This window comes from Panthera pardus, unplaced genomic scaffold (assembly GCF_024362965.1).
Source record: "Panthera pardus isolate Hobbes unplaced genomic scaffold, ASM2436296v1 HiC_scaffold_11, whole genome shotgun sequence".
NCBI classification, from domain to species: Eukaryota; Metazoa; Chordata; class Mammalia; order Carnivora; family Felidae; genus Panthera; species Panthera pardus.
Genome location: NW_026526666.1, coordinates 79,171,690 through 79,196,951, shown reverse-complemented (window position 1 = coordinate 79,196,951; position 25,262 = coordinate 79,171,690). Strand labels below are relative to the sequence as shown.

General features: G+C 43.6%; 2 protein-coding genes across 7 annotated transcripts in view; both read left to right on the top strand.

Moving 5' to 3' along the window:
• Positions 1–17,726, top strand: part of AGO1 (argonaute RISC component 1) — a 37,240-nt gene extending 19,514 nt beyond the window's left edge. For 3 of the 5 annotated variants that reach the window (XM_019430124.2, XM_019430125.2, XM_019430128.2), the window contains 8 exons: positions 60–244; positions 6,553–6,712; positions 6,894–7,014; positions 8,042–8,236; positions 10,150–10,284; positions 10,866–10,967; positions 11,296–11,495; positions 11,730–17,726. In XM_019430124.2, coding sequence (XP_019285669.1) covers positions 60–244; positions 6,553–6,712; positions 6,894–7,014; positions 8,042–8,236; positions 10,150–10,284; positions 10,866–10,967; positions 11,296–11,495; positions 11,730–11,838 — 1,207 coding nt within the window. In that variant the 3' untranslated portion in view covers positions 11,839–17,726. The remainder of the gene's footprint in view (positions 1–59; positions 245–6,552; positions 6,713–6,893; positions 7,015–8,041; positions 8,237–10,149; positions 10,285–10,865; positions 10,968–11,295; positions 11,496–11,729) is intronic. The other 2 variants (XM_019430126.2, XM_019430127.2) reach the window with 1 other exon arrangement.
• A 4,866-nt stretch (positions 17,727–22,592) lies between these two features.
• Positions 22,593–25,262, top strand: part of LOC109255442 (protein argonaute-3) — a 114,207-nt gene continuing 111,537 nt past the window's right edge. Inside the window, exon 1 of one of the 2 annotated variants that reach the window (XM_019430131.2) lies at positions 22,593–22,988. In XM_019430131.2, the coding sequence (XP_019285676.1) occupies positions 22,970–22,988 (19 nt within the window). In that variant the 5' untranslated portion in view covers positions 22,593–22,969. The remainder of the gene's footprint in view (positions 22,989–25,262) is intronic. The other variant, XM_019430130.2, reaches the window with a different exon arrangement.

Genomic DNA, 25,262 nt, shown 5'->3' with positions numbered 1-25,262 from the left:
ATTCAGAGGTATTAAAGTGGGACTCACTGCCTCCTGTCATGATCATACTTGTGCTGCAGGAACTTCACAGACCAGCTGCGGAAGATTTCCAAGGATGCAGGGATGCCCATCCAGGGCCAGCCTTGCTTCTGCAAATATGCGCAGGGGGCAGACAGCGTGGAGCCCATGTTCCGGCATCTCAAGAACACCTACTCAGGGCTGCAGCTCATTATCGTCATCCTGCCAGGGAAGACGCCAGTGTATGGTACAGTTCTCTGGGGACAGTGATAATGAAGATAGGACTCTTCTCAGGGTAGCTCCCTGGAGGCTCCTAGGGAGGACTCAGTGTGGGTTCTTTGATCCAGCCAGAGTTCTTCCTTAATGTCATTATTCCTTTTATAGGAGAAATATCAGCCTATATGAGCCATTGAATCATCCCAGGTCCTGCTTACCTGCTCACACTCCATCCCAGTAACATTTACTGGGATCCTCTGGGTTCTGGTCTTTATGCCAGGCAAAGCTGGGCCAGATAGAGAAATGGGTTAGTCCAGACTCCTGTTCCTAGGAGTGTGTTGTCTATCAGGACATTGTAAAGCACACTCAAGTGGAATTTGTGGTGGCTCTGTAAGTGGTCTGTTGCCTGGGAATGACTTGGACTTTCTGAGAAGCTTTCTTCTCTCCCACTTTTAAGGAGAGGGGTGACAATATATAACTCTGGCACAGTTCTTTTACTCTCTTTTCCCTCCACGTCTCCAGTTTCAAAGGAAGAGCTGTTCCTCCTCTTACCTTGTTCAACCCTTGTATGCGCTTATTCCTATCTCATCCTGCTACTTTTGGGACTTCATACCCTTTAACCCTCCAACTTCTTCAGTTTCCCCACCCAAGAGCACATTACCACAATCATGCCATCTCCTTTAGCTTTTGTCTTCCTATTTTCTTGATTTTCTTCATCATACCTTTTGAATGTGTTCTCTACATTTTCTAGGCCCTTTCCTCACCAGCTACTTACTCCTTTGCGTCTTTTATCTGTCTTCTAACTTTCTCCTAAACTTCCCTTGCAGAAAGCCATCTGTGACCTTTCTCACTTCTCTTGACTTCTGATATTTTCTCCTGTCTCTCTCGAATTATTTTTGTCATTACCAGATATGCCTGGTATTTTCCAGATTTCTGTATCCTGCCTTCTCTGTCTTTACATTCTAGTGAAATTTTCATTGATTTCAGTTGCTTAAATCATCACCTATTATTATATGCTATAATGTATTATTAAAATCTTGATCCAATCCTTTACCTCTGTCTCTGATTTATTGCTTTTGACCTTTTTCCCTTCTATAGGAGTTTATTGATTACCTACTATGTGTGAGAAATACTGTGCTAGGTCCTAAATGCGTTGGTGAATAAAATGGATATATTGTCTGCTCTTGTAATGTGTTTTGGTGGACCATGTCTTTAGTATCTTCTCCTGTCTTTATTAGTAAGCTCTTATCTTTACTTCTTCTGTGTTTGGCGTCGTAATTGCTTCTGAGTACCTTTATCCAAATTCTGGAGGCAGTCTGTCTTCTCGTTGCTTCATCTCCAGTGTTCTTTTTTACAGTTTTAAGATACATTCTCTGGTCTCCACCCATACTTTTCAACTTAATTTTAACATTTCTTCTTTTTCTTTTTTCATTTAAATGTTTGTTTATTTATCTTTGAGAAGGAGCACAAGTGGGGTAGGAGCAGAGAGAGAAAGAGAGCACAAATAGGGGCAGAGAGAGGGGGAGACACAGAATATGAAGCAGGCTCCAGGATCCTAGCTGTAAGCACAGAGCCTCATGCGGAGCTTGAACCCACAAACTGTGAGGTTGTGACCTGAGCCGAAGTTGGGCACTTAACTGACTTAGCCACCCATGTGCCCCTCTTCTTAAGTCTTTCTTGAATAGGTTACTTGATGAGACCTTTTGTGACTCTACTCCTAAAAAAAACCTTCATTGGCTCAAATTCACAAAGTAAAAATTTTTCAGGGTCCTGATCTATGTTTAACTTTTCAGCTTTATCTTGTATTATTCCCTTTGCCACACATACTGGAACGATCACTTTTTCTGGAATTAGATAGAATTTGAAATAGATTTTAATCCTGGTGATGCCAGTTTACTGATATAGGCAAATTACCTAACCTTTCTGAGCCTCATGAATTAATTATATAAAAAGCAGCATGTATGGCTCAATTGGTTAAGTGTCCGACTCTTGATTTCAGCTCAGGTCGTGATCTCAACAGTTGTGGGTTCAAGTCCCTGGTCGGACTCTGTGCTAACAGTGCAGAAACTGCTTTGGATTCTCTGTCTTCTCCTCTGTCTTCTCCTCTGTCTTCTCCTCCCCTGCTTGTGCGTGCACGCTCTCTCTCTCTCTCTCTCAAAAATAAATAAACGTTAAAAGAAAGCAACATGTAACAGTGCTTAGCACACTGTGGATACTGTAGATGCTCATTTCTTGCCTGTGCTTTCTATTCTCTGGTTTTGCTTACCTCATTTGCCTTTGTCTAAAATATCTAAGTACTCTTCTTATTCCCCATGTTGCCCTTAAAATTCTCTCTATCCTTCAAGTCCCAGTTTAAATGTATTTATTCCAGGGGCACCTGGGCAGCTCAGTTGGTTAAGCATCTGACCTCGGCTCAGGTCATGATTTCACGGTTGTGGGTTGAAGCCCCACATCGGGCTCTGCGCTGACAGCTTAGAGCCTGAAGCCTGCTTTGGATTCTGTGTCTCCCTCTCTCTCTGTCCCTTTCCCCACGTGTGCGTGCTCTCTCTGTCTCTCTGTCTCTCTCACTCTTCCTCACAAAAATAAACTTATTAATAAATATACTTATTCCCGGAAGCCATCTCTTATCCTACTTAGAGGATAAATCTTTCTGGAAATTGTATCAGGCTGCTGATCAGTTACTACCTACCTTGATATTATTTTGAGCATAGGGTAGATCTTATTTTGCTCTGAAACCTTCTTTCCTCTGCACATATAAGGTGGAACCTTCCATTGACATGATACTTAATAATTGCTTATGTAGTGAAGTTGGTTGATCTTCAATCCAAGTCTCTCTTGGACCTTAAATTGATGGCCCTTGGATGCAAAATAAGGATACTTTTTAGGAGAACTGCCTTGAGTAATTATCCACATTTCTGGTTCCCTCCAGCAAAGGGGAGAATCCAGTATTTGTTTTGCTTGGAAAGTAGTATAATGTAGTGTAGCATGCTTGGGGAGGTCAGTGCTTACTCAGAGAATTTTCCCCACCCTGGGCTCAGTAATGTTACACCTCTGTCCAGTCTCAGCCTTGATTAGGATTTTGGGCTTCTTCTACTTACATACTGTTTCTTGATTATACCATTTGGACAACTTAGCCAATTGTCTAGGAATTAAGCCAGCAGATGAGAAGAGCAGTTAGATTCTTCTAAAGACCCCTACCTTCCCTCCCTGGAGGCCAAAGCAAGGTCAGTTGCATTGTGGCTGCCCTAAGAATATAGAAGGACAGTGTGACATTTGCCCCGTTCTGATCTGGTACTGTATCTCAACCTGTCCTTAGCATTTTCAACTCCATACTTTCCACTAAATTGATACTATTGCCTTTTTTTAAACGTAAACTTTTTATTGTAGTATACATATAGAAATCTTAAGAGTTCAGTTCACTGAATTTTTACAAAATGTCACACCAGGGTAACCAGTACCCAGTTTGGGAAACAAAACATTACTACAACCTCAGGCTGCTGGTCACTACAACTCCCCATTAGTGGTAATCACTTTTCTGGCTTCTAATATCATGGATTAGTTTTGACAGTCTTTGAACTTTATACAAATGAATTGTTTATTATGTACTTTTTGGTGTCTGGCTTTTACTCACTATTATGTTTGTGAGATTCAACATGTTTGTTTAGTTGTAGTTTATTGCAGTTTTTCCATCATTGAGTAAAATACAGTTTACATGTATTTATCCATTCTACTGTCAGTGGACATATTTGCATTGTTTCCAGTTTTTACTATTATAAATAATGCCTCAGTGAACATTCTTGTACATATCCTTTGAACATATATACCCATTTTGATTGGGTGTGTATCTAGGAGGGATTTATATGTATATATATATAATTTTTTTTTTTTTTGAGAGTGCACAAGCAGAGGAGGGGCAGAGGGAGAGAGAGAATCCTAAGCAGGCTTTTTGCCCAGTGCAGAAAGACATGGGGCTTGATCCCACAACCATGAGATCATGACCTGAGCCAAAATCAAGAGTCAGACGCTCAGCCAGCTGAGCCACCCAAGCACTCGAAGAGGGAAGTGTACGCTTTACACTTAAATCAGCAGTGTATGAGACTTCTAGATATTTTATATCCGTACCCAAATTGGTATTCTGTCTTTCATTTTAGCCGTTTTTGTGGTATTCCGTAATAATTGTGTTGTGCTTTTAATTTGATTTCTCTGATGATTGATAAAGTTGGATATCTTTTTATATGTCTATTGGCTATTTCAGTAGCGTCTTTTGTAAAGTGCCTGCTCAAGTCTTTCCCTTTTTTTTCTTTGCCTTAACTACTTTTTTCTTACTGAGTAATAGATGTTCTTTATAATTCCTTTACTTAATACGTATGTGCATTATACATATCTTCTGTGCTTTGTGGCTTGTCTTTTTGCTTTCTTAATGGAGTCTTTTGTTGAACAGAAATTTAAAATTTTAATGTAGTTCAATTTGTGTAATATTTTTTCTTTATGGCTAGTACTTTCTGCATTCTGTTTAAGAAATCCCAAGATCATAAAATAATGGTCTATGTTTTCTTTAAAAAAATTATATATATATATATATATATATACAAATATTATATGTATTTTATATATATATATATATATATATATATGATTTTAACCTTTCACATATAGAACTGGTCTATCTCCTTCAGAAACTCTTGCTTTCTTCATCTCTTGGCAGTGGTTCCTCTGCTGGTGCAAAGCCTAGAATCTCAGCCTCCTGTCCATACCTAGAATCAGCAAATGTACCCAGGGTAAAAGCAGTTGCAGAAGACAGCTCACCTTGGTGAGATTCTGTTCCTCTCTGGAGTTTTTGCCCTCGGTTCTTGTCTGAGCACCTCTCTGCTGCCTTCAGAAGAGGATTTCTGTATTTTGTCTGGCTTTTCTGAATGTTCTCTGCAGAAGCACTGGTTTGCCACTAACTACTCCATCTCTCTTAACAGTGGAAATGATCATTTTAGCTTTTTAAACATGCTCAGTCTCTCTCATTGAAAACACACTAAATCCTTCATTGATCCCACATCTCCTCCTTGGTACTTTGTAACACCTTAATAGTTTTTGCCTTTATGCCTTACCAATGTCAATCCAAAGGACGTTTCTGGTCCTTATTTTACTTGATCTTTAGTAGCATTGACTTTGTTGAACACTTGCTCCTTTTTGAAATACTTTCTCCCCTTGGCACTCATGAGACAACACTGTGTTCCTCCTAGTTCTCTGTATGCTTCTCCTTTGCAGACTCATCTTCTTAAACGTTCTGCAAATATTGAGAGTTCCTCAAGATTCAGGTCTAAGCCCTCTTTTCATCTGTTCTCTTCCTTGATGATCTCATCAAGATCGTGCCTTCAATTACTGCCTGTACCTGAACAGCTGACAAATTTGCATCTCCTTTCAGACTGTTGAGCTTTCAACTACTATTCTCATTTGTCTAGTTGATACCACTGGGATGACCAAAAGCACTTCAAACTCAAACTATCTCAAAATTATTACAAAAGCTAGAAACTTGAAGTTATCCATAAAAATTCTTTTTCCTTGCTCACATATATCATCACTGAGTCCCTTAAATATCTCTTGAAATCGGTTTCTTTCCATCTAAGCAACTGTCTTAGTACACGCTACCCTCATTTCTTGCTAGATCAGTCTAATGACCACATTCTTTCTCTTATACCATGGTTCGTTTGGTCTCCTTTTTAGTTTCGTTGGCCTTTCAATTTCTCAAACATATCTCTTAGAGTGAATTTTTGCATGGTGTTGCCTCTGCCTGGAATATTCTCTCCCAACTCTGCCTCTCTCTCTTTTTGTTTTTTGTTTTTAATTTTTAATGTTCATTTTTGAGAGAGAGAGAGACAGAGTGCTAGTGGGGAGGGGCAGAGAGAGAGGGAGACATAGAATCCAAAGCAGGCTTCAAGCTCCAAGCTGTCAGCACAGAGCCTGACAGGGCTCAAACCACGAGATCATGATCTGTGCTGAAGTCGGACACTTAACCAACTGAGCCACCCAGGTGCCCCACTCCGCCTCTCTTCTAAGTCCTTTTCTATCTTTAGGTTTCATTTCAATCATTACTTACTTAATCCTTTCCTGACTGGGTTATTGCCTGCTATTAAATGCTCTCATAGCTTCATGAAGTTTTCTGTTGTAGCGTTGATCATTTTACTTTTCATGACTTAAGATTAGTCACTAGAAAGTAACCTCTGATTAGTGACCCTATGTGTTTCTGGTTATCATTGTGTTCCTACCACCTCATATACTGCCTGACATCTAATCAGCATTCAGTAAATATTTGTTGAATGCACTAATCACTTCTCTCCCTGCTCATAGCTGAAGTGAAACGTGTTGGAGATACACTCTTGGGAATGGCTACACAGTGTGTGCAAGTGAAGAATGTGGTCAAGACCTCGCCTCAGACCCTGTCCAACCTCTGCCTGAAGATCAATGTCAAACTTGGTGGCATTAACAACATCCTAGTCCCACACCAGCGGTATGAACTCTATTGCCCACTTGCCTTGCCAAGCAAAGTATCATGGTGGGGACTGACAAAGAGATAGGACCCTGGCCAGGGAGAATCATTCAGACACAAAGGAGAGGTGACCAAAATGAGTGCTAGATGGTGCCAGGAGAAGACTCAACTCCTCACTATTTGTTTTCTCTTCTTTGTTTAGCTCTGCCGTCTTTCAACAGCCAGTGATATTCCTGGGAGCAGATGTTACACACCCCCCAGCTGGGGATGGGAAAAAACCTTCTATCACAGCAGTGAGTGATACTCTCCAGCTTCTTCTTAAGGTTCTCATCTTAGCTCTGAAGACTACACATAATCTCCTTCCCTCAGCTCTTATGCTTGACCCTTCAGAAGAACTTTTTTTCAGCTGATCATCCCCATTAACCACTCCCTTGGTATCTTCATAAAACTAACTCTGTATGGTATCTGTTTTTCAGAGAAAGCAGTGGGAGTGTAGGCGGTGGCCAGAGACTTTGCCTAGTCTACATCACTCTTGCTCTGTGTTCAAATTTCTCTCTCTCTCCATGCCCACTTTGGGGATATGGGAAAGACCAGGTCTCTTCTCTGAGATCCTTTTTAAGGTGGTTACTTAGTTGCTGGGATTGTCCTTTCCTCTTTCCCATCCCTACCCCTGATCCATCTAATAGATTAGATGGTTTTCTAGTCCCTCTCCCGACTTCTTTGCTCCCTGTCCCTGGAGCAGGGAATTACAAATTGCTAGAGAGATCAGGCTTACCTTCCCACTTCTCTTTCCTCAACTCTCAAGTTTCTCTAGGCAGATTGGGATAATCTCAGTAAATGCAGGGGAATCCTATAATGTGCTTATCGTTGTTTTCCTTGTGGTCATCCATCCTAGGCTCTGGCCCCTACCCACTTTGAAAATGATATTGTTTGTACCTCCTGCAAGAACACTCTTCACCACAGTTCCTGGGTAGATTCACACTTGAATTGAGAAAAGGACAAACTTATGGCTCATTGAGGCCACTCTTTGAGCTAGTAGTGCCTTCGCATGCTCCCCTGCAAGGGGTAAGAACTGAACTAATCAAGTACTTACTGTGGATTCTATGCAAGGTGTTTTATATGTACCACAGTAACACTGTAAGCAGGTAGCATTCTTATCTCCATTCGAGAGGAGGAAAAAGATCAGATGGAGATTGAAATCAGGACTCATTGAATCCAAAACCTACTAATTTGCTTGCATAGTTATTTATTTTTTTTTTTTTTTGCTAAGAAGCTTTCTCCAAATCTATGTCCTGACAGTATTGGGAGAGTGGAGGTTCTGGGAGCTGATCCTGCCTCTTTGATTGTTAGGTGGTAGGCAGTATGGATGCCCACCCCAGCCGTTACTGTGCTACTGTGCGGGTGCAGCGGCCCCGGCAAGAGATCATTGAAGACTTATCCTACATGGTGCGTGAGCTGCTCATCCAGTTCTACAAGTCCACCCGTTTCAAGCCTACCCGCATTATCTTCTACCGAGATGGGGTTCCTGAAGGCCAGCTCCCCCAGGTAGGGTCCAAAGTAGGTGGTGAAAACCTTCATGTTGGGGCCAGAGGGCCTAATGGGTGCAGAGAGTACTGGTGTGTTTTTTAGGCTATTGGCATGAGGAGGGGCTACTTCTTTGAGAGCTTTGCTTATTGGCAATAGGCTTGGGAGCAGAGATCACAACTGAGAGGTGGTATGTACAAGCATCTATAGACCTTTCTTTTAACAGAAGACCCTCAGTGCCTATATACTAGTTGGTTCATGTTGAAGTCTGATTCTTTAGACTGGTAGTTCTCAGAACTTTAGCATGCGTGAAGATCACCTGAAGGGCTTGTTACAGTAGTTTGCAGGGCTCTAAGAATTTCCTATTCAGTGAGTCTAGGATGGTTCCTAGAATTTGTAGTTCTGACAAATTCCTAGGTAGGCGATGCTGCTGGTCTAGAGGCCACACTTTGACAACCACTGCTGTTGACCTTCATAATGTTCCTCCTATTTCTCCCTGCCAAGCCTTCATATTCTCTTGTTTAGAGTAGTATAATGAACTGGTCTCCTTGACTACTGTTTAATAGTAATACAACTGTCATTTATTGGGTACCACTTACATACTATGAATTGTAGTAAGCACTTCATATGTGTTCTGTTTAATGCCTAGAATAATTCTATGAAATAAGAATAATTATCCCATTTGACAGATGAAACTTGAGGCTCGGAAATGTTAAATAATTTCTTCAATGTCAGCCAAGCTAAACGGTGGTGGAACTGGAATTCAGACAAATTGGTCCTTGATTCCAGAGTCTATGCTCTTAACTATTATGCTCAGTTTTCTCTAAGTCATCCAGTGTTCCCTAAAATAGCAGACAAATTTTTCCTATCATTTCTCTGTTCAGGAACATCTAGTGGCTTCACCTAGCCTTGGGTTAAAATTCAAACTGCTTAGTAAAGCAATCAGCAGTTATGAAGCCCCTACTAGATTTTCTTTTTTTAAAGCTTTTTTCCCCCTAAGTTTGTTTATTTTGAGACAGAGAGACAGAGAGTGCATGCAAGTCGGGGAGGGGCAGAAAGAGAGAGAATCCCAAATAGGCTCTGCACTGTCAGCATGGAGCCTGATGTGGGGTTCGAACTCAAGAACCACGGGATCATGACCTGAGCTGAAGTTGGATGCTTAACCAACTGAGCCACCCAGGTGCCCCCTGCTAGGTTTTCTATGCTTTTACTTAATTAATCTGTCTTACTCTTTGCAATGGTTTTGTGAGGCTGATCTTACTAGTAACTTTAGATGTGGAGAAAATGAGACTTAGAAGAGTTAAGTAGCTTGCTCACAGGAATACAGCCAGATAAAGCTTGGGTTTAAACCTATTTCTAATTGATTTCCATTGTATCCATTTCTGCCATACAGTTTTGACCCCCCATATCTGACATCTAAGGCCACAAGGCAACTATTGCATATGGTTGTTTACCTTCTTTAGCTAGTCCATTTTCTTTGTAGGACTGAATTCATCTACTATTTCTGTACCAATTCCTGAACTGTGTGTCTGCTCTTCTCTGGTGGTCTCAGCTCCGTTCTTGGAGCTCACAGGGGAATTCCTTTTATCCTTCTAAACCTGAAATTTACCCTACTTTGGGCACTGTGATTATAGTGATGTTTGTGTACTTTGTTTCTGTGTCTTGACATTAGGTCTCTTTATGCATAGGAACCAGGTGAGTATTCTCTGCTGATACCAAGCCTCCCAGCCAAGGCTTTATAGCAGCATATCAGGTGAACTGAGGATAAGGCTGATTTTGTCAGGAAGAGGCTGTCCTTCCTAATGGTTGGGTGTTAGCTTATAACGGGAAGCTGAGCAAAAAGCCATATTACAAATGGCAACCACTTAGTTCAGAAAAATGTGACTCAGGAGGAGCTATATATCTCTTTGTCTCTCTCCTTACCCTGTGCCTAGATCCTCCACTATGAGCTGCTGGCCATTCGTGATGCCTGCATCAAACTGGAAAAGGACTACCAGCCTGGGATCACTTATATTGTGGTGCAGAAACGCCATCACACCCGCCTTTTTTGTGCTGACAAGAATGAGCGAGTGAGTGAGAAATTGAGGAAACCATCCATACCTTTGTCCTGTCTCCCTTCTCTTAATGTGGAAGAAGGCCTTGAGATAAATCTGGGGATTTAGTCCTTGGTCTGCCTATCCTCCTTGGCCCTTTCCCCCTAGGGCTCTTGTCCTTCCTCTGCCACTTTCTTCCCTTTTTTCTTTCTCCCCTCCTTCCCTTATACTTTCTCTTCCTCTTTCTAGCTTTCTGGCCTATAGATCCTATATAGACCAGCTCCCAGAGAAAGGAAAGGGAACTACCATTCATTGAACTTGTCCTATATGCCAGACATTGCACAAAGGTGTCTTCCTCACAGCAGCCCTGTGAGTTAGGTACCATTATTAGCTGGAGTTTAACCTCAGAAAAGTTAAATGACTTGCTGAGATCACACAGCTTATAAATGGTGAAACCAGCACTTAACCACAGGTCTGTGTGACAGGAGAAGTCCATTATTTTAAGATCTAGTACCCTCTGGGAACAGAGATTTTGGTGGAATCAGAGTAGGATTGAGTCAGAACCCTTCTTAGGGCCAAGCAGATCTTGGGATCTTGGTTGTCTTTTCTCTGTACAGATTGGGAAGAGTGGTAACATCCCAGCTGGGACAACTGTGGACACCAACATCACCCACCCATTTGAGTTTGACTTCTATCTTTGCAGCCACGCAGGCATCCAGGTAGTCGGGCTATGTCCTGGGGTTTCCAGTGGGTCAAAGATGAATTGATTATTCCCACTGCCTGTAGAGTATATCAGTCATCACTGAGTGGCATTCAGAACAGGATTATTCTCTTAATAAGCCTTTAGCATACTTGAACAGAAGTACGTTTTGAATGTCTTAGGCAGGTTGCCCATAACAAGGGTATTTTATGACATAGGTGGCTTTGTGTCTGCCTATTCCTGAGTGGATCTTCCAACCCAACTACACTTGTAACAGTGATCCTGTTCCTTAGCATTGGCTGTCCCTTCTGCCCAGTCTGGGGCCCCTCACCTTCCTATCTTCCCAGGGTACCAGCCGACCATCCCATTACTATGTCCTTTGGGATGACAACCGTTTCACAGCGGACGAGCTCCAGATCTTGACATACCAGCTGTGCCACACTTATGTACGATGCACACGCTCCGTCTCTATCCCAGCACCTGCCTACTATGCCCGTCTGGTGGCTTTCCGGGCACGATACCACCTAGTGGACAAGGAGCATGACAGGTGAGGCCTGGGATCAAGCTGGCTTCCCATTTGCTTCAGCCTCGGGTACCAGACCCTCTCAACATTCCTTGGGCAGAAGGAAACGAATATTGTACAATTTGATGTCCTTGGGCTCTTCTGCCCAGATCTGGGTTGGGGTTTTCTCATAAGGTGGTATGGGAATTGGTACCTGGGGGAATGGATTAGCAGTAGCTCAGTGCACCAGGAAGGACTTGTTTCATTTTTGCTTTTCAGTGGAGAGGGGAGCCACATATCGGGGCAGAGCAATGGGCGGGACCCCCAGGCCCTGGCCAAAGCCGTGCAGGTTCACCAGGATACTCTGCGCACCATGTACTTCGCTTGAAGGCAGAACGCTGTTACCTCACTGGATAGAAGAAAGCTTTCCAAGCCCCAAGAGCTGTGCCGCCCAAATCCAGAGGAAGCAAGGAGGAGGAGGAGGGAGGGTAGGGAGGAGCTCAGAAGGCCTTGTTTCCTTCTTTCTACGAAGGGGGCGAAAGGGTGGGGGACAGGGCCAGTAAGCCAGACCACCAGCCAGCAATTTCTGATGTCCACCTCATGACCCCCACCCCTCACCCATCTTGTCACATCTGGCCCTGACCCCACTGGACCAAGAGGGGCAGCACTGGTGCCCGCCATACACACAGGTGTCTCTTGTGACTCACAGTGCTAAAGACTCATGCCTGACAGCTTGGTAAGGTCGGCTCTGCAGCCCCGCGGACAAAAGCTGGTAGGTTTGGGTTTGATACTTTAGATGGGAGAGTGAGGGGCTTAAAAAAGTGGGTGGGAGGAGGGAAGGATTTTTTAGGAGCCTTAATCAGAAAAGGTCTAGATTTGTTTAAGAGGAAAAACGAAACCAGACCCAGATCAATATTTTAGAATACTAGATGTTTTAATGGGTTGAAAATCCAGTTTGTAGGAAGATTTTTAATGCTAATGGTTTTGGTTGCTCCTCCCCCAGCTGCCACCCCCCTTTCCATTATTCCTTTCTCTCCACTTTTTCTACCCCACCTTACACCTCCTCCCTGACAGACATCCAGCCCCTAGTAAGACTTAAGGCACTATGGCACTTAGCTCTGAAGTGACACGACCCTGTCTTCCTTCCGCCTACTGGTGGGTAACCAGTGCCTTCCCTGTAACGGTAATGCTGCAGAACTGCAACCTTTTGTACCTTTCTTTGGGGGGGATAGGGTGGGGGTGGGAGAGGAGGTAGGTGGGGAAGAAATACCCCTAACCCAACAAGCCTCCAACCAGAGCGCCAGCTATTTTGCATTCGAAGGAATTGACTTCCATATTCATTAAGCTTTTAAAAAGACCACAACCTCAAGATGGTTAAAATCCATTGACATTTGCACTTTCAGACATGACAAGTCTTGGAGCTGCTGAGATGACTGGCCCCTGGCCTTTCCATTTACACCTCCTGTTCTTCCTGTCCCCCCAGTTTCCCCACCTGCCTGGATCTGGAGTTACTTTCATAGCATTTCTCACTCTTGGCTTCTTTTTTCCCCTGATGGTCAAGTTGCTTATGTTTCAATATTTCTTAACTGGGGTGTCTTATAACAAATGATCTTTAGGTCTAAATTAAGAAAAAAAGAGCAAAAACTAAATGTTATTTTTATACCATAACCTGAGTCTATTGCCAAAATCTGGAAATCCCTCCCATGCCCAATAAGTTTACATCCCAGAAACATTGAGCCATCAGAAGGAACTATGTACCTGACTTGTTCTTTGGCCTGGCTAGGTAGGGGATGGTTATCTCCCTAAGGTGGGGCTCAGGCTCCATCCTTCCCCTGTGCAGATAATATCTTTTTCTTGCTATAGGCTCCCTCTTCTGCACTGCCCTGCACTCTTTCCTGCAAGTTGCATCTTTCCTTTCTCCGGTCCTCTGATACTTTGGCTCATCACAGATTCCAGTGTGTCCTGTGGACAGGCTGGGGGATTTTGCTGCTCCCTATTGCTTCTGTTTACACAAATGAATTTTTCCCGGTTTCCCACTAGGGCATGTGAGTGGGTGGCGTGGGCCTTTGTTTTGTTTTGTTTTTTGTTTTTTGTCTCCCTGGATAGAGGTTGGGTTTGGCTGTCTTGCAGAACTGGAAAAGTAGGGGGTTTCTAGCTTGGTGCCTACTGGCCTTGAGGCAAGGCCCCCTCTTTCCTTAACTGTTAATTTTTTCCTGTCCCACTGCTTGGGATGAGGAGTTGCAGCTTCAGTGTGGAAGTTCCTCTTTAAGGAGCCTGAGTTTGGGTTTACCCCAATCTGGTGATGAAGCCATGACACTTTAGACCTAGCTCAGGCTTGGAGGCTGGTCTGGATCCAGGCCTGTGCGCTTAGAGCTACCATTTCCCCTCCCCAGCAGCCCTTGTACAGACCCAGATTTGCTATGCAAAACAGTCTATCCCAGGTTCTGTTCTGGTTGGCTACTTTGTTCAGCAACTTCACAAAACGTAGCACAAACATTGATTATGGAGAAGGCATCAGGACTGTTGAGTAACTCCTCCTTTACTTCTTTCCTACTGGCTACAGTATGGGATGCCCCATGGGCACAGCCCAGCTGAAGAACAGAATGGAGGGCTCTGGGAGGAGGCAGCTCACTGGAGAGCCTACATTCCTTACACAAGTGCCTAAAGAGAGTGATGCCAACACTCCATCTGCCCTGTCCATCGCCTTCATATACTGTCTACTTCGTGTTCAGTCACCCTTTGGGGAGGGGAGCTCTCTTGGGACAATGGGCTCTGCATGTTCTCTTCTTGGGTGCATTTTGGGGCTGGGATCAGGGCACTGTTCCTGGAGGGTCCAGTCATTCACCAGCATTTGCAAATATCCATAGGGAGCTGGTGGTAGCCACCTACTCTCAGCAACAAGTTTATGTTCTCTCCTTTTTCTCTCTTTGCCTCACTCTCTCCATTTGGGTTTTGAGCTGGGGCTTGCAATGCATTTTTTAGCCCTTTGGCATTGCACATGCTGTTCAAGAAATAAAAAAGCAAGAGAAGCAATTTGGGCGATGGCAAGAAAATAACCTCTTGCTCTGAATTTTTTTTTTTTTTAATCTTTGAGACTTGAAAAATACTTTGACCTTGATAATTATTCTTGTTTGAAAGATGGTGCATGCAGATTGAGAAGTGGTGTTAGCAACAAGCTTTGGCTTTCTTGGATTTGGTTTAAGTGGTGCTTCTTACTTGTGCTCTGAGGAAGTGTTGGGGGACCCCAGCCTCATCCTCTTGGACAGGTCTCTTGCTCCCTTCGTTTTACTCTTTTGCCTCTCTTTTCTACTTTTCTCTTTCCTTGGGATCCTTTTCCCTTTTTCAATTCACTAAGCTTGTTTGCTGGCCTGCCTGCCTATGTGATGATGAATTCTCTGCATGGCTACGATAATCCCACTGTTAGCTAGCACAGTCAGGCTTAGCTTCTTGGCTACAGACGACCAAGAATCTGTTCCCCAAGCCCAGTAATGTCCTCTCTGGGCTGGACTGCCATCAAAGTTACTCAGCAGGCATGCCTACCTGGCATGAAATCAGGGGGCTTCTGATAACTTCCACACGTGTCCACTCCTTGGAGTAGGTTTCTCTCATTGCTTTTTCTGGATCTGGTTCCATTTCTCTCTACATGGGACCTCCCTTTTCTGAAGACATCCTAGAGTTGAGCTACTTGGTTTCCAGGGTTGGAGGGTTAGGGGGATGGACATAGGGGAAGAAGAGAGTGATGGGAAGAGAATGGAGAGAATTTGGATAAAAGATGGGAAAGAGCACTGTTCGTTGATCATTTTTCTAGTCCAGTCTGACCCATTGGGGGTTGAGGTGCTACTGCTGAACTCAGGATAAGCCTGGAGCTGTTGTTGTTCATGGGAACTTAGGCTTAGAATAATGTTGAAGAAGAAAGTATCTAAAAGCGTGAAACCTCCCTAAAAAGCTCCTGGTTCCCATGTACTGGATAGCTCCTCTGTGGCCTCCTGTTTGGCTAAACAACAATGTTCTTGGATAGTTTGGGGTGTTTTTCTTTTTTCTTTTTTTGTCCAGAATTCAGTAAATGAGGCTGACACTCAGGATGGGCAGCCAAGGGGACATTTTGACTTCTTAGCTGGCCCATGGGTTATCTGTCTACAAGGCTGGCGAGGCAGTGTTTTAAACCTGGCATCATGTGTAACAAAGAAGAATGGAAAGTTCCTTCCCTTTCAGGGTGGAAAGTCCTCTCAAAACTAGCCAAAATGCAGTTTTGGAAACTACATTGGGGGAAGTTATTTTTTATATTTACTGGGCCTAGGCCAATCTAGGATGGTAGCTGGGATGCCTTCCTTCTTAAAGTCTGATCATGGCAGGGATATGCAGGGCACTCTTTCCTATTTAGCCTTCTAAGCAGATTGGGGAGAAGGGATTCTTTGGTTTTCTCTTCCCTCCCCCCACCCCCTCCTTTTATTAGGACTTGCCTTCTCCCTGGGCAGGGAGAGAGGCTAGGTTGGTGCTCTCCCCTTACTCTATTCCTACTGACTTAGAACCTCCGGCTGCTGTTTGGGAGCCTAAGAAAGGGAGTGGAGGTAATGGGCTCAAAACAAAACAGAATAAGGTGGGGAGGGCAAAGTTCCTTCTTTAAAAAGGAAAATAGGAAACTCTCCAAGGATTGTGCAAGTAAAGACAATGTGTCGAATGCACTGAGTCCCCTGGTGTAGTAGCAATAAGGAATAATGAAATGACTTTCCTGTGCACAGTCCAACCTGATTGGTGTGTGATGTTGCACTTAGCAGCCATCTGGTGGGCATGTGTGACTACTCTGGGTTTCACTTTAGTTTCTAAACTTTTTATCCCTCTCAAGTCCAGCATGGATGGGGAAATGTCCCTGAAGCCCCACAGCTGTGTACTTGTTTGCATTTGTTTCCCTTTGAGACTTGTGTTTGTGTCCTGCTTTGAGCTGTACCTTGTCCAGTCCATTGTAAAATTATCCCAGCAGCTGTAATGTACAGTTCCTTCTAAAGCAAGCAACAGCAGCAGCACAATTCTGTGTTTTATAAAGACAACAGTGGCTTCTATTTCTAAAGTGCGGTCTCTCTCTCTCTTTTCCCCCACCCCCATTAGCAAAGCAAACTGTTGGGATTAATCATATGTGATAGATTTTAGGTTAGAGTAATAGATTGTTATAAGAGCAGAACCATTACTTCTAGAGGAAAATGGATAAAAAACACCAGAGTATTGAAACTGCAGATTGTATGTAATCATACGTCACAAGGCCTCCATTTATTCTTCATTCAACAAACCATGTAAAGCACTGTGTCCAGCAGTGTTGTTAGGGGAGATGGCAAACATAATTGAAAAAGGAGGAAAACCATGTCTCTCTCCTTAAGGAGCTTAAAGTTTGGCGGTGGTGGGTGGGTATGAGTGGCCAAATGGTTCCCTGGTACAGGAGAGAAATGATGAAGGACTGAAACAAGGCTGTAAGGCTATACACCAGTGAAGATAGGAAAGGGAAGATTTTTGAGAGACACTCAGAAAGAATTAATAGGACTCAATAGATGGTGAAAGAGGAATAGACACTAATGCTCATGTTTCTGCTTGAGCAATGAGTATATCGGGACATTCTTCTAACCAAGACTAGGGGAGAAGGGAGACTAGACGGAAGGTGGTGAATTTTGTGAAGCAAGTTAGCCTTGTATAGATGGAGTTTGGAGGTTCCCATGAGGCAACAATTTTAAGGTTTCCAGTAAACACTTATATTTTGGTGCTCAGGGAAGACTATAAAACTGTAGTTGTAGATAATGGGATTCATACTCCTATATATGGTAGGTAAAGCCATAGGAATAAACAAAATAGCTTAGAAAAAGAGCGAGAAAAACATAGTATCCAGTTCTGGAAACACAATTTAAAGGATGAAGACAGGAAGCTCAACCTAAGAAGACAGTCAAATCACTAGTAGATACCTTGTATATTTTTTACTTAATGAGGTAGGAGAAAAAAGAGAATGGAATAGGATCCAAGAAGGGCGTAATCAACAACATGAACTGCTGCAGTGAGGAGGAGGTATTTTTTTTCTACTCAGTTTACCATCCTCCACCCCATCTTCTTTGGGATCTTATAACTATATGGTCATTCAGTATTTCTTGAAAATGAGCATTGGAAAAACCTAATTTAAATAAAGCTAAGTCTAGGACTTCGAGTTGTTCATCACAACCACCACTTCCACCTCCAGCTTCCTCCTGTCCTCAGGAGTTACTTGTAAAAGAATAAAATAAACAAACCTAATTTTGTTCCTAACCAGTGTCATAGATGGTGTTCCAGTGCACTCGATAGCACTTAGCAGCTTGCTCTATTTATTTTCATGACTTGCTTTCTCCAGAGCCTATGAACTCTTAGGAGCAGAAACTACATTCTGTTCATTTTTTTGTCATCGCAAGGCCATAGAATATATATCTAGGGATCAATATTTGTGAATAGAATTGAAATGATCTAGAAATTTTTGGTTTGTGAGTACAGAGGGGGGAGTCAAGAAGTGATATTGAGTGCACAGGATGGACTCAGCATTCCTGACTCTTCAGGTAAGCAGAAACTTAACCAGATTACCATCATCTTTCTTACTCTCGTCCCAACTTGGTGATTCTGTGGTTTTGTACCTCAAGCTGATGGTACAATTGTCAAGCATGTAAGTTCTGGCATTCCTCCCTGGTAGTGCTAGAACACTGTTATTTCTGTGTAATGGAGGAAGATGGCTCAGAGATGGATTCTGGCACAAGGCCCAGTGAGAAATTTTCAGTGGCAGCTAGTGTGTACATAAATGGGCCTAACATTCCTCTGGAGGCCAAGTGTTGTGACTTCAAACTGCAAAGCTAACCTGTGTCTACCACCTGTCAGATTCCCTTGAGAGCAAGCTGACCGTACCCAGCTCCTTTTCAGCAACTAGGGTTAGTGAGGTTGATCAAACTTGAGCAAATTGGAACATGGAGAGTTGTCCCAGTTAAAATAAAACTTAAAGTAAATCTATGCCCCTCAATGAAGCAGAAATAAAGTATTTAGCAGAGTAAGTGGGAGGATGATCATTATGACACATTTTTGTGACAAATTTCAGTTTTAGAAATGGATATTCAAAGATTTCAGAATTTGCCTCTTGGTTGCTTACTCAAGAGAAAAAGACAGTGGGAACCTAAGGCCTAATTTGTTTGGTCCTGGAGCTCAAGCTTTTTTTTTTTTTTTTTTTTTTTTGAGTTAAAGCTTGTCCTAACATCCCTGGACATCCCTCTTTAGTATTGGTTGAGCAGCCTTTCCTTTGCCCTGTCAACTGGCAACATACACTGTAGCACATTCTTATCTAGGAAGTGCCTTGTAACAAAATGAGGCTATTTGTTGGGTATCTCTTGGCTTAGCAAAACCCAAAATCTCCTGGCAATTAGGGTTTGGTGGCTAAATGAAAGAGTTATGTAGCGCAAAGAGAGGACTGGTTTCAAGTTCTGAGCCTGGGCCATCCCCAGACTGCTGCCTGTACTGCTTGAATGGAAAGTAGGATTAAATTGTAGCAGATAGCTCACCTATTTGTTTCTAGCTTTCAAGCCAGTTTATTCCTCTGGCTATAGGCTGAGGAAATGTGGCAAGCTTAGAAGCCGCAGAGCATGACAGCAGCATTCCTTTAAACTATCAAGGAGGAACTGGGAAAGTGGACTTGCTGGGGATGAGGTACATTTAAAAGTTCTCCACTTAGCACCACAACTGCCTTCCCCAGGATACCATTTCAAGGTTTTTTTAGACCATTGTGGTTTACCCTGTAGGAACAGACTGTCCCTTTGTTCTAGACTGCAGAAGCTTCAGCACTATCCTCTTGGCAATGTCTTTTTGGGACAAAGAAGCCAATTGGGACCTTTCTAGGGAGCCCTCTGTCCCTCTTCCCCACCTTCTGAAGGCGAGGAACTTTCCTCTTAGAAGAGACTGGGAGTTCCCGGCCATGTTTTTGGAAAAGGCCTATGGCTTGTTAATGGACGCGACCTGAAAAGGAGGAGGTGCTTGGGTAATTTGAAGTATTTGACTAGGTGTTTTGTACAGTATGTTGTTATGTATCTTCATGGCATTCATGTGAAGTAGTTTATCACATAACATTATCACATTCAATTGCACATAACAAACCCCCAACTATATTGGCTTAAATAAGAAACTTACTACAAAGAAGTCTTGATTTAATATGGCTCCAAGATTGGCTAATTCAGTCACTCAGTGATAATACCAACAAACCAGATTCTTACAATCACTTTCCTCTGCTATTCTGTGTTGGTTTATCTGCATACTAGTTCACCTCAGTGTCCCAAAGTGGCTACTGTAATTCCAGGAAGGAAGTGCAAATAAGGCAATCCTTGGAAGCCCCAGCAGATCTGGCCTGTCTCATTCACTAGAAATGGGTCATCTTCCCACTCCTGCCACTGGCAAAGCAAATGAGATCATCTATCATGAGTGGCTTAGATTAGGAGTTATCCTCTGAGTCATGTGGATTAGAAAGACAAGTTTTGACTGCTACGCAAGAAAGAAGGGGATAAGGACTCCTGGGTAGGCATTCAGCAGTGTCTGCTCTGCCTAGGTGCTCTGGCTTTTAGAGATGAGGAATGTGAGGTTCAGAGAGAGTGTCTTTCTTGGAATCATATATAGTAGCAGCGGGCCTCAGTCTCAGCTCTGTCCCAAAGGCCAATATGTTTTATACTGTGTTCTCCTGCAGTACAAAATAGCTTTCTCTCTGCTGTATAAAAACTGATGGTCCAGGAGAATATTTCTGAACTTGAGTTAAGTTGAGGATCATCCAGTGATGTTTATCTAGTACAGGAAGCCTAGGAATGCAACTTTCAGAGGGCATGGATTTCTGTGTTCCTTAAATGCCTGTAGTATTTTATAGTTCTCCCTTCTGAAAGCAAGCAGTGCCACAAGGGATAAGGACAGAATTTTAGCCTGAGCCCCATTCTTGAAGCCCATTCATTCATCCATCCGTCCCACAAATATTTATGGAATGTAGCTATGTGCCAGGCATTGGGGCACATAGGCTAAGCACTAGGCACTGGGGCTATGACAGTTAAATACACAAAGACCCTGCTCTATGGCCTTAAGGGCCAACTCATTTGGGAATGAGGTTATCCAAAAATAGGGTATGCATGTGGTCAAGGGAGAGCCTCTTACAGTTTGCTTTTGGCAGAATTATTGGACCTCTTGCCTTCCTACTTGATATTACAATTCATGAACCTTTTACATGGGCTCACTCTAAAGAGGTGGTGAAGTCCCTGAATAGCAGAGGCAGATGGGAAGGCTTTATTGACATTAAATTGGACTGAATTAGGAGGTCCAAATCCTGCCTCATCAATGTCAACAAAGAAGACAGTGCCTACCCCTCAAGTGCTCATCACCATAACCATGTCTGTTCTGGGAGATGACAGTGAAGCCTGCAGTCACTTAGTCACTTAGTCTGGAATCAGTTCCAGAATGGGAAGTTGAGGGTGTGATAGAACCTTGCACAAGAGTTGGTATTTACCCTGTTGGGGTGCTGCTACTGACTTGGATTCTGTGTAGTCAGGTATTGAAAATTTAGGATACAGTGTTTCATTTGGTGACATTTAATATTTTGAAATGGAAATTTTCTGTAAAAGGGTTAATGGTTTGAAGAAGAAAGGCAGAATTGAAGTCAGGTGGGTTTGAATCCCATCCATTTATGAAATGTTTATTGTAATAGGTGCATGTAATAAGTGCTTTAAAATGTTAACTATAGTAAACTTTTTTTATTCACTAGCATGTAGTTAGGGAGGATTTTCTCTGCTTTATATACATTCCCTAACTTCATTAACCATTATATAAGGTATATTTCTCTCCATTTCTCAGATAAGAAAACAAGCCCAGAGGCTTAGTGATTGATGCAAAGTCCCACAGTGACTTAAGTGATGGGGGAGCGGGGGGGTGGCACTGAAGATAGGATATTTTTTCTCCTTTTCCTCTTTGTTTCAAGCTTTAAAAAGCAAAAGTACTTTGATTTTTAAAAGTCTAAATGATGTTCTTACTGATGTTTGGGATATAGGCAAAAATCAGGAATCATTCTTCAGCCTTAAATAGTTATCACCTCTCATTAAGGCAACATATGAAGGACCTACTATTTCCTAGCGAGTGTGCTGGCCATCGTAATCTTACAAAGCTCACAAACTAGTGCGGGAGGGGGCACACAAACTAGTAAGGAAAACAAATTACAGATTGGGAGGATTATTAAGGAAATGCTGTGATAGAAAAACAGGCCCCCATCATAAATCGGTGATCCGGAAAAGACCTCTCTGAAATAAGTCTTAGGTTGAGGTATAAAAAGAAGCATCGCGGGGCTGGAGAGGGAAGAAAAGGTGAGTGTGAAGAAAAAGGAGAGGCTCTGTTCCTGGCCAAGGGAAGAGGGGCGCCAGGTCGGAAAGGGAAGCGCTTTGCCTGTTGTGGGAATTAGCAGATCAGTATAGCTGTAGCATAGTGATGAGGGAAAGTCTTGCTTGAGGAGAAAGGAAGGGCCCATTTACGCGGTGCGTTTTGGCACCGGGAAAGCGTGATCTCAGCGTGATGAGACGCTATTAAAGCGTTTCAAACAAGGAAATTATCCGATACGTTGTGTAATGTCCTCTCAATCCTCTTTTCCCAAGCTAAATTGCACCCCCCCCCCCCAAAATGGTCGTCAAAGCAACCCACGGACTTGGAGTGATCAATTATGGTGGTCACTTGACCGCCTGCTGAGGAGGAGGCGCGTGGTGCCGCCCAGGCGGGGCGGGAGGGGCTCCTTAAGGAGGGTGGCTCTGCCCTAGACGTGCTCTGCCCTAGTCACTCTCAGCTGCAGGTCCGGGCTTTGCTCCTCAGACCGGCCACGCTCCAGGTAGGCTCCTCCCCAGGTAAGCTACCCGCTCAGCGTTGTCGCCTTCAGCCGGCACGGCCCAGCACTAGGGTGGTGCTACGAGTCCAGCCCCTCCGAGTTGTCTCCGGCCGGTACGGTACTGCTGAAGACCGTGGGAGGGCCCGCCTGTCGCGCGTGCCCCACGCCCCGCCCAGCCTCGGCGCCGGCTCCCTGACACCTCCCCCGCTTCCTCCGCGCCGGCCGCGCCCGCACCGACGTCGCGCCCGCACGGCTTGGGGCGGAGAGGCGAGGCTTGGACGTCGGGCGAGTCCGGGCAGCGGAACTGACGCCAGCGGGCTTCCGGGGGCGGCCCCCGGGGAGGTCGGCGGCGGCGCCGCAGTCGTGGAGGGGCAGTGGGAGCGTAAGCGGCCGCGGGCGACGCAAGTTCCGCACGGGGTTCTCCTCTCCTCGATTCACGCTTCTCCTTCCTCTCGCCTAGTCGCACGCTGCCTCCCCACGGCGGCTCTTCCTGACGAGAGCTTTCGGAGTGCGGTAGCTGAGGAGAAGCCATCACCACCTCGCCTCGGGGCCGAACGAGGGTGCCTGTCGCGCCTCGTCGCCCCCTGCGCTGCCTCCTTGCCCCCAGTGGTGGGCGCCCTTCTCGCTCGAAGCACTCCCCCCAGCTCCATGAATGGAAATCGGCTCCGCAGGTGAGCGAGTCCGAGCTGCTGGCCTGGTGGGTAGGGGTGTCCCCAGAGCATCGTCGCTCCCTCCGCCCCTGCCCAGGTGCGAGAAGTGTGCGCGGGCCCCGCGGCTCTCCCCCGCCCCCCGCGCGGCCCCTCCCCCGCAGCCCCGCAGCCCCGCCGCAGTTCCCCGGGGCCACTGAGTAGGCGAAACTGCGGGGAGGGGGCACTGCTTAAAGGATTGAAGTTTGGGTATCTCCAGGCGGTATTACTCTTTTTTTTTTTTTTTCTGGAGTCTAGAAGGGTTTGTCGTCTTTTTTTTTGTTATTCTAATTGAAGGTGTAAAGGCGTGCGCGTCCTTTAACCGGGTTGTGTGTCCCATGGAGGCGCTGGGCGGTCAGCTCTCTTACCTCTTAAGGTAGTTGTGAAGCTACATGGACATAACGGAGGAGTGTTAAGTTTGAAATAGGTATTACTACAGCGTCAAATGCAAGATGGCATTTCATCCATCCCCGATTTCTCTTCTGATATTTGCGGCCGCATGGTATGTAGTTACTGAGGATTTCGGAAATGTCATATCGGCCCAGATTACAGCTTACGTGAGGAGGTGGATCTTAAAATTGCTGACAATATATTTTTTTCATTCCTCATTCCCTAGGAAAACGGATATTATATTCTTGGCAATTTAGAATTAAAAAAAAAATTCTTTTCTCTCCTTGGGAAAACTGCAGTCTTTAAGGAAAATTGCAACATGGGCAGTACTTACCTTGAAAAAAGAAAAAGCTTTCTTTATGGTTCTAAAGTAATTAATTGAGAGACATAAAGTAGGTGTTACATAACCGTTTGCTTTCCAAAGGGTAAGAGTTAATATGTTAAATTTGAAAGTGTGCTTTATTCAGACAGTAACAAATTTGTAAGTTAATTTTCAAAATATTGGTGGGAGGGGGCGTCATGTTACTCATGGGACCTCAGGTCCCTGAAGTTCACATCTCATTTTGCCAGTTTGGGAAGTGCTTGAACATAAGAAAAACTTCAATATAAGGAAACCAGGGACATAACGATAACAAAGGGTTTGTTATGATTAGGTTAAGAAGTATAATTGTCAATAGATGCAAACAGCACTTAGGATTTGTAGAGGTGGGATGAGGAGAGGGGCTTATTACAAGTTTCACTCTATGAAATTTTCTGTAATCGGTTTCTACCATTTCTCTTTCTTCTGTAATCTTCATATTTTCTTAAAAAGGGAAGCTTTGTAGATTGTGAAGAGTTTTAGACTTTTGTTAATCATTGGTTTGTGTATTTCTGAAACTGTGTCCTGCCTTTTTAATTTTTTAATTTTCTACTGTACTGTTTAGTGAATATGATGATCTCGGGCTATAGATAACTTTTACATAACTGCCCTTTCGTCACGCCTGGAAAACAAAACATGAAAGTTAAACACTTTATTGATTGTCCTAATATTTTAAAAGATAGTTCAGTTTTTTTTTTTTTTTTTAAAGTTCTTTTGTCCTTTGGGTTTTTCATACAAAATTATGCCTCAGGGTGTGGACAATATCTTAGAAAATATTTCTGAAGTCCAACCACCTAGCCAACTGGTCCAACTAGCCAGGTACGATTCAGTAAATGCTCCTATGAATTCTTGAGCTATAGATAAGTTTTACATCTTTTTGCATGTGTCATTGCTGAAATTTATGCCCGTTAAATTGTCTTCACATCTGGGGAGGTAGAGTTAGATAATGTCTATCTCATCTTAGATATCTTGAAACTTAAAAGTTCGTTCTTCAGGGATGCTTATACATGATTAACTGTAATAATGAAGTTAAAATATAGTCTGTCTCAAGGTTGTCATCATCAAAAACAAAATTTTCATTCCTCCTGAGACTTACATGTAGTTGTTATGCTGCGTGTGAAATTGAAAGCACAGTTGGGCAAAATGTGCAACGAAGTTTTAAATCCAGAATTGGACAGGTATAGAGAGGGGTGCCTGGCTGGTTCAGTGGAGTGTGTGATTCTTGATCTCAAGAGTTGTGAGGGAGAGCCCCACCATGGGTGTGGAGATTACTTTAAAATCTTTAAAAGGAAAAATAAAAAAAAAGAATTAGACAAGTATGTATTTTGGTTTAAAATTTTTTAATACAGGTGAGCCTTGGTGGCTCAGTCAGTAGAGCATGTGACTCTTGATCTCTGGGTCGAGAGTTTGAGACCCACCTTGGGTGTAGAGATTACTTAAACAATTTTTTTTTTTGGACATAAATGCTCTCTGATAGTCTGTTGAGTCAATGTTGGATCTTTGTACCAATT